Source organism: Octodon degus, unplaced genomic scaffold (assembly GCF_000260255.1).
Source record: "Octodon degus isolate 3935 unplaced genomic scaffold, OctDeg1.0 scaffold00141, whole genome shotgun sequence".
NCBI lineage: Eukaryota > Metazoa > Chordata > Mammalia > Rodentia > Octodontidae > Octodon > Octodon degus.
Genome location: NW_004524717.1, coordinates 4,704,336 through 4,718,065, shown reverse-complemented (window position 1 = coordinate 4,718,065; position 13,730 = coordinate 4,704,336). Strand labels below are relative to the sequence as shown.

The 13,730-nt window shown below is 39.7% G+C and overlaps 1 protein-coding gene and 1 long non-coding RNA gene across 8 annotated transcripts in view; one reads left to right on the top strand and one right to left on the bottom strand.

Annotated features, from left to right (window-relative positions):
• Zeb1 (zinc finger E-box binding homeobox 1) overlaps positions 1 to 2,585 on the bottom strand; it is a 231,544-nt gene extending 228,959 nt beyond the window's left edge. For 2 of the 7 annotated variants that reach the window (XM_004641753.2, XM_004641754.3), the window contains exon 1: positions 588 to 669. In XM_004641753.2, the coding sequence (XP_004641810.1) occupies positions 588 to 645 (58 nt within the window). In that variant the 5' untranslated portion in view covers positions 646 to 669. Of the gene's footprint in view, positions 1 to 587; positions 670 to 755 lie in introns of those variants that run through there. The other 5 variants (XM_004641758.3, XM_023701851.1, XM_004641759.1 and 2 more) reach the window with 5 other exon arrangements.
• Positions 828 to 11,506, top strand: LOC111812764. Its single transcript, XR_002818174.1, has 2 exons — positions 828 to 912; positions 10,277 to 11,506. It is a non-coding gene; the product is annotated as an uncharacterized LOC111812764 (long non-coding RNA).
• Positions 11,507 to 13,730: the final 2,224 nt, after the last annotated feature.

The window sequence follows — 13,730 nt, the reverse complement described above, 5'->3', positions numbered from 1 at the left end:
GAGCCCGGGGCCGAGCCGGCGCCCGCCGTGGCCGTGGCGGTGGCGGTGGCCGTGGCCGTGGCGCGCGGAAGCCACTTGGCACGGGCAGCGCCGGGCACAAGTTTGTTCGCGGCTCGCGGGGGCCTGGGCGCTGAGGAAGGACGCCGCCGCCAGGGCTGCCGAGGAGGAGGGGAGAGGGAGGCGCGCCGAGGGGCGAAAGAGTGGGGAAAAGTGCGGAAAGAAGCAACAGCCGCTCCACCCGCGACGGAAAAGTGCCGCCGCGTCCCGGCCGCCCGCCCCGCGCCCCGCGCCCCGGCCGGGGATGCGGCGGCGGCGGCGGCTAACGGTCCAGGGAGGCGGCAGGCGCGGCGGGAGCCGCTAGGCGGAGAGACCAGGTAAGAGACATAACGGTTCGGGGAGAGCGAGCGGGCGGCCGCGGCGCGGCTCGCGGCGGAGGGGGGCAGAGCACTACTTTCTACTTTCCCACTCCACTTTGCCCGTCCCTGCCCCGGCCGCCCCCAGCCCGGCTCGCCCCCCTCATCCCCGGGGCGCCCCGGCCGTCCGGCTCCCCCTGACTCCGCCGCTCCCCGGTCCCCTCCGCCACTCACCGTTATTGCGCCGCGGGTTCGCCTGCTTTCTGCGCTTACACCTGGGGCCATCCGCCATGATCCTCTCGCTTGTGTCTAAATGCTCGAGTCACCTCCTCCCCCTCCCTCCCTCCCTCCCCCTTCCCCCCCCCCCCCTCCGCCTCCACCCCTCCCCCCTCCCCACCGCACCTGGTTTACGACACTCGCGGCTTTACGACATCACCTTCCTTACACCTAGAGGCGCTCGCTCTACGGCCGGAACCTTGTTGCTAGGCACGGAATGGTTTGCGGCAACTGTAGATGCTGTCAAGTTTGAAACGAGAGGAGAGGAAAAAGTTTTTCTCAGGTGCGGTGGAGTGAGGGAATCGGGAGCCTTTGGGACACAGTGGGCACGGGGGTGTCACAAAGGGTGACAGGCTGGCGACGTGGGAAAGGTAAAATCGGCGGCTCCTCGGCGCTCGGGCTCTGAACTGGCCACACCCGCCGCAGCGTAGTGGGCGCGTCGGGTCTGGCCTGCTGTGTCCGCACCCCGCGCCCTCTGAGCGTCGGGGCCCCTGGCCTCGCCCCACGCTCCTTGGGAAAGGGCGTCGTCGTTCGGGCTACCCTGGGAGTTCCCGCGGCTGGGGAGGGCACGTTCGGGGAACTCGGTCGGTGACGGCGCGGCCCCTGCGCGCCTCGTCCCGACGGTTTTTCCCCAGCGAGCCCGGCTGGGAAGTGACTGCACTTGGGTTGGTTGGACTTGAGCTGGCCGAGAGACGACGAGAAGTTCCGCTTGCAGAAGAGCGCGATGAGTAATAGCCGCACGCTGCCGGTCTCACTTCCTCCTGCGCGCCGGCCCTCACCTGCTGTCACCTTGGCTCTCGCCCTGGCTCAGGGTGACAGCGATGGGGCGGCGGCGCGGCTTTGACCCAGCCACTGCGCCTGTCCCGGTGTAAGCGTCACAAAAGGAGAAGCCAGCAGACACTTGTGGCCTCTGAGGCAGATTGCTGATGGTTATCTTAAGTCCTTGCTCGACTTTGTACAAGTTTGGGGGATTTCTGAAAGACCATATAGATGACATCTCAAATACCAAAAAAGTTGCCCGTGTGTTGTGAGGTTTGGAGTTAGCTTTCCCTTCCTGCTCCACACCCTTTTTCACAGAGGATTGTCAGGGAGCAGCTTTATAGAATAAATTCTCTGAATTCTATTTAAAAAATAGTTATGAATGAATAGTGTAAGGTTTATTGACAAGGTTAAGTAGACTAGAAACATGACTTACAGAAATATTAGAAATAACAAGTAACTCACCTGGGGAGGTGCTGGCATGTAACAGGGGCTCAACGAATTTATACCTGTAGTTGTCGCCACACCTGTGGCAGGTTCTAAACATCACCCTCCTAATGACTTAAAGATTCATTAATGATCTCTTCTTTCAGCTGAAATTACAGTCTGGTAATTTGAATCAGAAAGTTTCATCCTGAATATAGGTAAAAATTTTCTTTATACCGTTTGCTTTGACATTTTGAGACATAAATGCACTATTTGTGCATGAAATAGGATTGTACATATTTTTGCTGTACAAAATTTCTATATTGTATAGCTACATTTCCTCGATATCAAATAGCTGCAATTTTAAGTGCAGATAGTTCTCCATTTCCTCAGTATCATATTAACTGAAACTTTGACAATTCAGAATTATGTCATCCCTTTCCTTGGTTCAATGCTAATTTCTTCCATTTGAGGATTGCATAATTTTCTTTAGTTGCACCCTTAATCAGGTAATTTGCTAGAAAAATGTTCCCTTCCAGCTTTTTCAAAGCTGCAGTAGTTTCCAGCCAGGAAAAGAAAAGAAAACAAAACAAAACATACTTTTAACTCTGGGACGCATTCACCTACCCCTAAACTTAAGAAGCATTACACATACTGTTTTCTCTATTAGGCCTATAAATCACTTTTAGCTTTTCTTTGATGTTCATTCAAACCTTAAAAATCGTAAAATAGGGCTGGGGAGGTAGCTCGGTGGTCTAAGGACCTGTGTGGCAAGTGCAAGGACCCGGGTTTGATCCCCGGTACTGCTTGCTGCACAGGCGCCAGAGCTGGGCATAGTGGTGTGTGCCTGCAATCCCAGTGCTGGGGAGGCTGAGACGGAGGATCATGAACTTCGAGACCCTGTACCAAATAAATAAGTAAATAAAAAATTTTTTAAAAAATCTTAAAAGAGACAAATTGAGTACATGTCAGTGGTGACTTGTTCACTTAACTTGGGCCAGACATTATTTATGTGAACAGGATATCTTGTTCATTCCAGAATCCTCAGGCTTTGTGTGTGTGTGTGTGTGTGTGTGTGTGTGTGAGAGAGAGAGAGAGAGAGAGAGAGAGTATATTAATATGAATGAATGAGAATATCGTTAAATTGCTAAATTGCCCAGATTGAGCTCAAACTTTTTAGTCTTTCTGCCTCAGCCTCTCATGTACTGCAAATAGAAATGTACACCACCATATCTTCCTTAAATACTTCTTAAACATTTATATTGATGAACTTTTCTAAACCTGTTGTAGGCAAAAAAATTAAAATTGTATGTCTACCTTTATCATGTTCTTAGGAACAGTTAAAGTCGTGAAGATGAAAACCACTTGGTGTCATTTATATGCAGTCTAATTGCTCTTGATGTTAGTTTCTCCATAATTTTATCTAACAATCAACTATTCAGTCACACTTTTTAAATATGCATACAAAATATTGGTAGGCCAAATCTTCTAATATAAAATTTTAATTTTGTAAAAACCTATAGCTGTACATGTAAATGAAACATTTGACTGGTATTTCATTTTGTAATGCTCTTGGAAATGCTGAAATTGAAATGGAAAAGAAAGCAGGCAAAAGCTTATCGGAGAGTAAAGTGCTACTTTAAAACTGATGCATGTATGGTAGTCACTTATATAAATAATTTTGAGACATTTTTAGAATATATGAAAGAAAGAAAATTATTAAGATTTATAATAATTTAACTCAAACGGGATACTAGTAAGAGTTTAACATGAATCATGTATTGTTGCTTGTTTTGTAATTGTAGTGCCATCATACAACATACCTTTGTATATACTACTTTTAATATGTGAGTGTATCAACAGCACTAGGCCTGAATGTGCTCAAGGAGAGAAATTCCAAAAATGAATATAATCTTTTCCAAATTTATCAGAAAAGTTTAAGTGGATAAAATATTTTCAATATTGACTTTTCTGTAAGTTTTTCCATAAGTTCTTTGGACCTTGTGTTGGTTATTTTCTCCTTGCTGAAAAAAAATACTTGACACCCAAATTTAAAGGGGAAAAGCTTGTTGTAGATCAGTCTGTCAAGGTTTCAGTTCATAATCAGCTGGTCTAAGGCAGAGTGGCAAGGCAGAGAGGTGTCACAGGGAATACTTTGTGACAAGCAAAAGACGGAAAAAAATAGCAAACCATGTCATCAGTCTTCTTTTTTCCCCCTTATATTCTATCCAAGCTACATGCACCACTCATACCCATTGTGGGCCTTCCCATTATTCACACCTAGAATTGTGCCAAACCAATCAGTGGACTAATTTAATAACCAAACACCTTTAATCCAAGTATTACACACTCTAGACCCAGCCACCTCTGAAAAGCCCAAACCTATGACCACATGAACTTTTGGGAGGACATGTAGACACAAGTCATAACATCCTTTTATTTATTTTTTTTCTTTTTTTGCGAAAGTGGGGGTTGAACTCAGTCCCTTGTGCTTGCCAGGCAAGCGCTTATTCTACTGAGCCATCTCCCCAGCCCATCATCCCTTTCTAAATGTATAATGTACCCTTATAATCATTAGGATCATTTGTCCCCCACTTGCCTTCTTATTTCCTCCTTCCTATAGCACAGAGCAGACATTTTCAAAAATGGAAAAAAAAAACCAAAACTTTTTTTTCTTTTGCTTCTCTATCGCCATCTGGCATTATCTGGTCTTCAACCCTCTGGGATTTAGATAACTGAGTCTATACAATTACTGTTGAATGCTGGTTTTCACTATTAGAAGAGGTGCAACTTCCTGATTCAGTGCACGTTAACTCTAGGTCATGACTGAGTTCTTAAAGGTGCTCACACTATAGCCATGGCTCTTTTCTGGCCTAAAGAGAAACTCAAAGCATGACTTTAACATGTTTTTTTTCAACTTTCTCAGATATCACTGTAGTAGATTAGCTTGTTGCTGCTGAACCTGATTTGATTGCATAGGAATGCTCCTGATTCAGTGGACAATTTCATTACAGTGAACTTGTATGCCAAATCCACCATCATACCCAACAAGAGTTCCTAACTCAAGAACTTGAACTGGATGCATGCAACCTCACCAAAAGAAGTCCTCTGAGTCTGGGCTGACTTCAGTATTGCAGTGGAGGGAGCAAAGAGTTACTGGGATGTTAACGACTTACACTCTCTTGCAAAGAGCTACTTGGGAGTCACATATGCAATATCTCCTCAGAATATTTATGTTCTCTTCAGAAAACTTACAGGTTTAAATTTCTGTGTGCTTCTTTCTTTAGTAATGTGAGGTTATGTTTTATGGTTTCCTGTGTTTATTAGGTTGTCACTTTTGTGCATTTGTTCTTGTATTGGCTTTGATTTAATTAGGCGTCTAGTTTCTCTTGCTTGTCACAGCTCCCTTTCTAGTTTCTTCACCTCAAAACCCTGAGATATTATTACATATTTGAAAATTATTTCCTAAAAACATAAATTCCTCCCAAGTTTTTAAATTCCCTATACTTACTTAGCTCCTTCATGGTCACTCCTATTTTCTCATTTTTCTACACCCAAAACTACAGTAATCCTCCCCCAAAAATGAGGGTAAGAATGGGACTATGTGAAAAAAAATATATATATATATATGAGAGAGAGAGAGAGAGAGAGAGAGAGAGAGAGAGACAGACAGACAGACAGACAGACAGACAGACATACTAGAATAGGGAAGTAGAGAAATAGAAGATCTCTGAAGCCACTGCCCAATTCTCCCAGGGCAGAGAAAGGAGTCAAAAAGGGAGAAGAAAAATAAATATCAATTAGCTGAAATCTATGGAAAGCTCTTAGAAGGGATGAAGAAAATAGGTGTATTAAAAAAGGGAAATCAAAATTCATAGCAATTTCATTATTGAATGCCCAAGGTGAATTTTGGGGAAATAGCTAAAAAATTAGACAAGCTAACCAAAACAGTTCAAAACTTGAATGACAGATTCAACAAAGATATGAAATGTTTCAAAAGATGTCAGACAGAAATACTGGAAATAAACTATATAGAATTCATACAATCCACAAATGACCAATGTGATGACAGAGTATCTGTATTGATGATATAATAGTGAATTACAATAAAGAATTCAAGGAAGCCAAAAAGAAAATAAGAGAACAAGATCAGACTGTCCAGCAAGCTTCTAGATGACAAGAAGAAGACAACAAGACAAGAACACTGGTCTAAGGCTAATTGGATTTAGAGAAATCCTAGAAGATAACATAGATGGGTCTGATAACATGCTTGCAGAAATCATAGAAAATTTCCCAAATATAAGAAAAAGTTTGAAGTACAATATAGCAGGGCTTACATGACTCTGTTAACAATTATGATGATGGCAAGTAGCTCAGCAAGGCACATCTTTAATAAATTAACCAGATAAACAGCAAAAACCTGTAATTTTAAAATCAGAGAATAACAACAAAAAACTACATATAAAGATAAACCAGTTAGAATCACAGCAGACTTCTCACTACAAACTCTAAAGGACAGAAGAGTTTGAAGAATTTCAAGCCCTAAAGCAAATAACTTCCAACCCAAATAAACTTACCCAGCAAAGCTCACATTCAAAATACATGGAGAAGTAATTCATTCCCATGAAAAAAGAACTGCTCAGAAGATGTACAAGTACTGAATCAGCTCTAAAGGAATACCTAAGAATATTCTCAACAGGAATAATGAATCAGGCATAGATAAAAACACAGAAAAAGAACTATTGAGGTCTATGGGTATGCAGCAACAAAAAACATCAGGAAAAGAAAAAAGATAAAAAAAATCAGCTAAAGAAGGCAATTATAGTAAGTAATATTAATCTCAGTAATCTCTCCCAATGTCAACTCTCCAATTAAAATACAGACCTTAATCAAAAGAAAGAATCCAACTATCTGTTGTATTCAAGAAACTCATCTACTCGGAAAAATTATTAGACTAAAAATAAAAGGGCAGAAAACATATCATGCACCAGGACCCTAAGAACAAGCAGGGGTGCTAATTCTAATGTTAGAAGTTCTAATATCAAAATAAGAAGTTATATCAGAGAGCAATTTTGTATAAATTTCAAGCTAAAACTAATTACAAGAGAAAAAAAGGTCACTGTATAAGGTGACACAATTAAGGAACAATCCAACAAGAAGAGATAACATTGATAAACATACATGCACCACACATTAGAGCACCTATCTTCATAAACCAAAAACTTCTGGAATTAAAAGAAATAAACATTAAGATAATCCTAGCTGGAGATTTTAACATCCCACTTTTACAGAGATACAGATTGACCACAGAAAGACCAATGAAATTTCACAGCTGAACCATACCCTTGTATATATGGATTTAATGGATACATGCAGTGTTCCACCCCTCTACAACATAGGACACATTTTTTTTTTCTACAGCACATGGTTCTTTTTTTTTTTTTTTTTTTTTTTTTTTTTGTGCAGGGTTTCACTACACAGCCCAGACTCATAGTGATCCTCCTGCTTTCTGCCTCCCTAGTACTGGGATTACAGGTGTGCACCACCATGCCCAGACTCCCATCAGCGGCTCAGCACACCCAAGGGCGGGGGCCAGTGTGGCATGCAGAGCCAAGGATCAAATCTTGGCCCCTGTGTTTATCTAAGCAAGCGTGTAGTCCACTGAGCTGTACCACTGGCCCTAGCACATGGTTCTTTTGCCAAAATAGATCACATACTAGTCCACAAGGCCTGCTTAAGTAAAAACAGGAAGCTATGGCATCAACCCTATTTTTGTCCCATATATTCTATCCAGGCTACCTGCCCTTAGAACAGGTACCACTCACACCAGGGTGGACCTTCCCATTATTCATACCCAGAATTGTGCCAAACCAGTCAGTGAACTAATTTAGTAATCATACACCCTTAATCCAAGTATAACGCACTCTAGATCCAGCTACCTCTTAAAAAGCCCCACCCCATGACCACATGAGGTTTTCGACTGACAGATAGACACGAGCCATAATGCACATTTTCATACATGACTCACCAGATATTTCATGATGTTCCATTTTAAGTGTACAGGTTTTTCATATACCTGACTTCCTCAACACATTTCAGAAATGCACCATATAATTCTATAATCTTCATCAAAATTAAAAGTTTGTTAATTTCACAGAAGATAGTATATTGATTCTTCTCTATTTGATAACTATTTTCAAAGTTAGAGTTTGAAAGAAAAAGATTACATTTAGGCTGGGGAGATAGCTCAATAGAATAAGCGCTTGCCTGGCAAGCACAAGCGCCTGAGTTCAATCCCTGGTTCCACCAAAAGCAAACAAACAAACAAAAACGTTATTGGGGCCTGGGAGATGGCTCAGTGGAATAAGCGCTTCCCTGGCAATCAAGGGCCTGAGTTCAATCCCTAGTTCCACCATAAAAATAAATAAATAAAAAATAAAAGAAAAAGATTGCATTTAATACAGATTACTTGTCTAAATATGGAGGATAGTCATCCCCTTAAGGTACTTTTTAATCAATGGCTTGAAAGTAGATTTGTTGTACACATTCTGCAAGAATCAGGAATCATAAAGAAAACGTGGTTACAGGGTAATGGTGGCAAGCTTGTGCCGCATCAGGCTGTTTGTGTCATTTAGAGTTCTAGGAGGTTCATCATCACTACTGTGGGGGATGCAGAACCAACAGTTGTACTCAGTATGGGCTAGCTTTTCTAGGAAGTGTTACAAGTGATAAAAGGGACAACTCTTGTCCCCATTCCCCATACCTCCTATGATTTTATTACATATTGAACCTATAAAATTCCCCTCTAACAATACGCTCCTGTTTTTAATATGAGTCAATGTGACATTAACATATTGGGCTTCTTATGTAGGGGGCAAGTTTTTAAGAACTTGTCTAATAAGAGAGGTAGCTGAAGATGTCAGTGAATTTCCACAAAAGTGAAACCAGTAATCTTTCTCATAAAATACAGTACTTAAAAAACTACTTTAAAAGGTTGCTTCTATATTACTGATATTACTTGTGAATAGGAGTAACATTTTTACACTTAAAATTATAGACAAATTATAGAAATGTAACATGAATATTTTGCATTTTAATAATTTTTTTAAAGTATTGTCATATTGGGGCCCTGTTTTTTGCTCTGTTTTTTCCATTTATTTCTCTGGTGTCTTGACTTGATTTAGCAGCCTAACTGGTTCTGTTATACAGTATAAGCTGTTGTTTTGACCAGCAGCTATGGATTTATGTAATCCCCAGTTTCTCAATTACAGTTTGCCTTTGTTAAATCCTTGGATTATGCGTATTTAAATTATCTGTAATCAGTAACAGGTTTTAGGTATTCCATCGTGGTATTCCATCCTATATTGAGCTCACATCCACAGCTTCCAGATCCCTGGTCAGACCTTTCTCTCTCTTTCATCTCATGCATCTGTTTCTTTGCTCACTTATTTTATCCTGCTTAGATAGCTAGACCAGATGCCTTTCCCCACTGGTTTACTATTTGAGTGTTCTTTTTTATTTGTTCTAGATCTGACACATCTTTATTTAGATCACTCCCCTTTCTCTTTTAGTTCTACATTTTTTAATTGTTCCAACTCTGTAATTTTTTTTTTCATTTTTGTATGGTATTTGGTATTCTGTCTTGAAGAAACCATTCTCTGTCTTTCCATGCTCTGAGCACCTGACTTCTGTGGACCACATCACCCAGGTTCCTCTGCCCTTTGCTTTTTATTTGGTTTCAACCCATTTAAGAGTCATTGGCAATAACTAGAGGAAATAGAGTATTACACCTAGGTCAGGATATTTGACCCACTTCCATCCTCCTTCTGCCTATCTTTGATAGGAGCTTCACATTGCTTCTGTCAGATACTCCTATTCCACAGATGTTGGTCTTGCCAGGTTCCAGAAACTACTGCTTCTCTGTGCTTTCAGGCCTACAGATGGTAATGGGTATACTGTACTCTTGAAATCTGCTCACACCTTCACAAATAGTCTTTTTTTATTAAATATCTTCAATTACCTTTTAATGGTTTTATCTGTTTCCTGCCAAAGTTCTGAGTAATGTATAAATAGAAATAAAATTATTTTTAACCTTATGGTCAGCCAACAGTTCTATTCTCATTAATTACAACATTAAAGTTTTTGTTGTAAATGTGTTATTTGTTGAACAACTAAACACTAATTCTAATGTACATACTTATAAAATTCAGCAATTCATTATTATATAGTAATTATTCAATAAATATTTGTGGAATGAAGATCCCTATCCTAACTGATCTAAAATCCAGGTGAGACCACTTTTATATCTTTAAATAATAAGAGAAAAAATCATAGTACTGTATAGCTAAGATAGAGATACCTGGTTTCCCTGATATTTTTCATATTTTTTAATGTCAGTACTGTTCATAGTTATCATAGTCATCTGAAATAATGGCTCTGTTTTCCTCCTTATGTGTACACAGGTGCTACGAGTTCTGGCCAATGAGATACAAGTGAAAATATTGTGTGAAACACTGAGGAAGTTCTTCAGAAGGATACAGTTCTTCATTGCTTGCCTTCTTCCTGCTTTTGAAATCAGGATTGCTGACTCCTTGAGGGGGAGAGTAAGACTGGAGGAGTGAAGGCCTTGAAACTATGGAATATCGTAACCAATCACAGACTCCCTTCCTCCATTCTCTTGTATAGAGAGAAAAATAAATTTGTATGTTGTCTAAGCCCTCATTATCTTAGGTTGTCAGACATACACAGCCAAAGTTAATCCTATCCAGTGTACATATGGATATTAACTTCCTATTGCTGCTATAAAAATTACCACAAGCAGTGGATTAAAATAAATTTATTATAATTCTTAAATCAGATGTATAAAATGGGTCTCATGAGGCTAAAATCAAGGTTTTGGCAGGATTGGGCTCCTTCAAAAAGCTCTAGGGGAGAATTTGTTTCTTTGCCTTTCCAGCTTCTAGAGGCTGTTCACATTCCTTGGTTCTTAGGCCATTTCCTCCATCTTCAAAGCCAGTAACATCTGGCAGAGTCATCTTTTTGCTAGCTTACTATACTGTCACAGCCTTTTGGGGATGGATACCAGGAGTCGAACTCATGACTTCAGGCCTGCCAAGCAGACACTGTGGTGCTGAGCTATATCCCTGGCCACTAGTACTGTCTACTCTTTCTCCCTCTTCCACATTTAAGGCCTTTGAATAAATTGAACCCATCTAGACAATTCAGAATATTCCTCCATTTCAAGATCTACTTATTAGAAAGCTAATCCTAGTCTATATTCTTTCCTTTTGCAATATAACAACATATTCACAGGTTTGGACAGCAGGGACATGGATATCTTTGGGGGCTACTCTTCTCCCCTCTTTAGTATTTAAGTTTTAAGTTTTGTGACTGAAACATGTTTTTATTTATTGATTTGTTACAGTTTTATAGAATTATGCCAACTGGTTATTGTTCTTTATAGAATGTTTAGCATTTGTTCTACATGTAAATTTCAATAATTACTGATTTATTTGCTAATATTCTTGAACATATTCTATGTGACAGGCACTGCATTGGCATATAAATCCCTAGTATGGTCTGTGATTGTATAAGAATCTTACAGGGTTGGGGGAGAAATGGATTTACAAAAATGCTATTAAATATCAAGGGACAGTGATGTATATAGTATGATAAATTTCTTTGTGAAAGTGTGTGATTGTTTTTATCACATTCTATTGGGATGTAAAGTTTAGAATATCTATGGTTGTTAGAAAATAGCATGTTTTTGATATTCAGACAGATAGTAATGATAAGCTCAACTGCCTCTGTTACAGGGCAATAATATCATTAAGCTTCTCTTCTTGATGTTGAACAACTAAAGTTTACAGACCAAAGATTAGAGAAATAGAGGGGCTACAGTGATAGCCAATATTTTGGCCCTAGCCCTTCAAGGCAGTGAGGATTCAGGATATGAGTACCTGTGTTGTGATGTCCTGTAACTCAGTGGTGTCCCAAATTTTCTGATCAAGGAGATTACAGAGTCACAGAGGAAAGTGATTGATGATGTATGTGCCTAAGGAAAGTCACCTAGAGAGAAAAATTCCCTCAGGCTTTCATAGAAAGCAAATTGGTCAAGCAATGACCGTGACTCATCCAGATGGCTGACACTGACAAAAGACTTACAAGGTACTGTACATGGTTCCAAGGTAAATCCTGAGGGGATTTGACCGACCTTGTCAGATACCAAAATTACATTTGATTTATATAGGTCTTGTTTTAACTTGGTCTTAATCATCTAGCATAAACGTGTAACCATGAGGGATCAAATGTAAAGCTATATTAATATGCTGAGCTGTAAAAGGCTCATAACAACTTCAGACAATTGCCAGTTATGCTGATAACCCACTACTATTATGGACTATTGGATTATAGTGGGTTATTTTGTTGAATTGAAGTACCTACAATCATTGATCTGGCACCAAGTATGAAAAGGTTCTTTAAAGACTTCTCCAAATACAGCTTCTCTTACAACAATGGAAAACCCATCTCTGACAAAACAAGACAAAATAGGGAGATATAAATAAAGGACTCCGTGTGTGTGTGTGTGTGTGTGTGTGTGTGTGTGTGTGTGTGACACAGAGACAGAAAGAAATATATGTATATACAAAATAGATATACAGCTATTTTCTCTTAGTTCATTAAGAAGAAAGGTTTGTACTAATATTGTGTAGACAAGAGGTCATGTTTCCATCTTGTCCTCTGAATACTAGGAAGACAATATGCAATGTATTAATTATTGTAACTGTCATACTAACCTGTTTTGAAACTGTTTTATTTTTTATCTTTTTTCTCATTAAAATGAAAAAAAACATACCAAGGGGCATGGTTTACATAAGCTGACTCAAGGATCCCTTTTTGTGAAGAAGTGATAGAATTTGTCAGGATTAAAATGAAAGTAAAAAGAATTAAAGGTGGCAGTCACACATATGCAAAAAACCTCAGGATGAGAAAAGGATAGTGCTTTGGGGCTACCAATCCAAGGACTGTGTAGCTCTACATGAGGCCACAGAGGCATGTATGCAGGAGCCAGGTCAAATGAAAATGCTAGGCAGACATAGTGCCACATGTTTGTAATCCCAGCATTTGGGTGGCTGAGGCAGGCAGATTTTTTTGAGTTTGTGACCAGTGTGGGGTACAAAGCGAGTTCAAGGCCATCCTGGACTGCATAGGGAAATTGTGTGTCAAAAAGACAAAAGAAAGAAAGAAAACGAAAAAACAAATGAAAGAACAGAAATAAGATGCTCAAGATTTGGTGCATTATATTGACAGCATAACTGTGGACTGTTTGTGTGGATTTTAAGTTATGATGTGCACATTATATAAAATGTTAATGTTCCATGAAAAATGGGCAGGACAACAAGCATTAAGAGAACTTTAATTTTTTCTTTTGAATATAAATATTTAAGAAAGCATTATTCAATAAAAAAACAATACAAATATACAGTGTGACTATTCAAATAAATAGAGATGAAGTATAACGTTTCCAGATTATATTAACAAGTAGGAAGTAGTATCAGGCTGATGGCAAAAGAATAGAATATAAAGAATAATAATTTCCAATGTTTTCCATACTAATACAGTTATTCCAGGTTATATATCATGGTGATATTTCCAGCTGCTTAGAGGGCATGGCAAGCCCTCTAAACTATATAATACATAAATAAGTATTTTGCAGGAAGTCCCTACTGCATCTATTGATAATTTCTCCACGTTTATGTTCGCAGTTGTGTAACACACAAAAAACTTAATATCCTCTCTATTCAGATTCTGCTGTCTTGTATATTATCATGCCCATTTCCAAGAAGGCAGATTTGTTTTGTTAGGTATCAAATTCTTCTGGAAGTATATAAAAACTCTTCAGAATTAGACAACCAG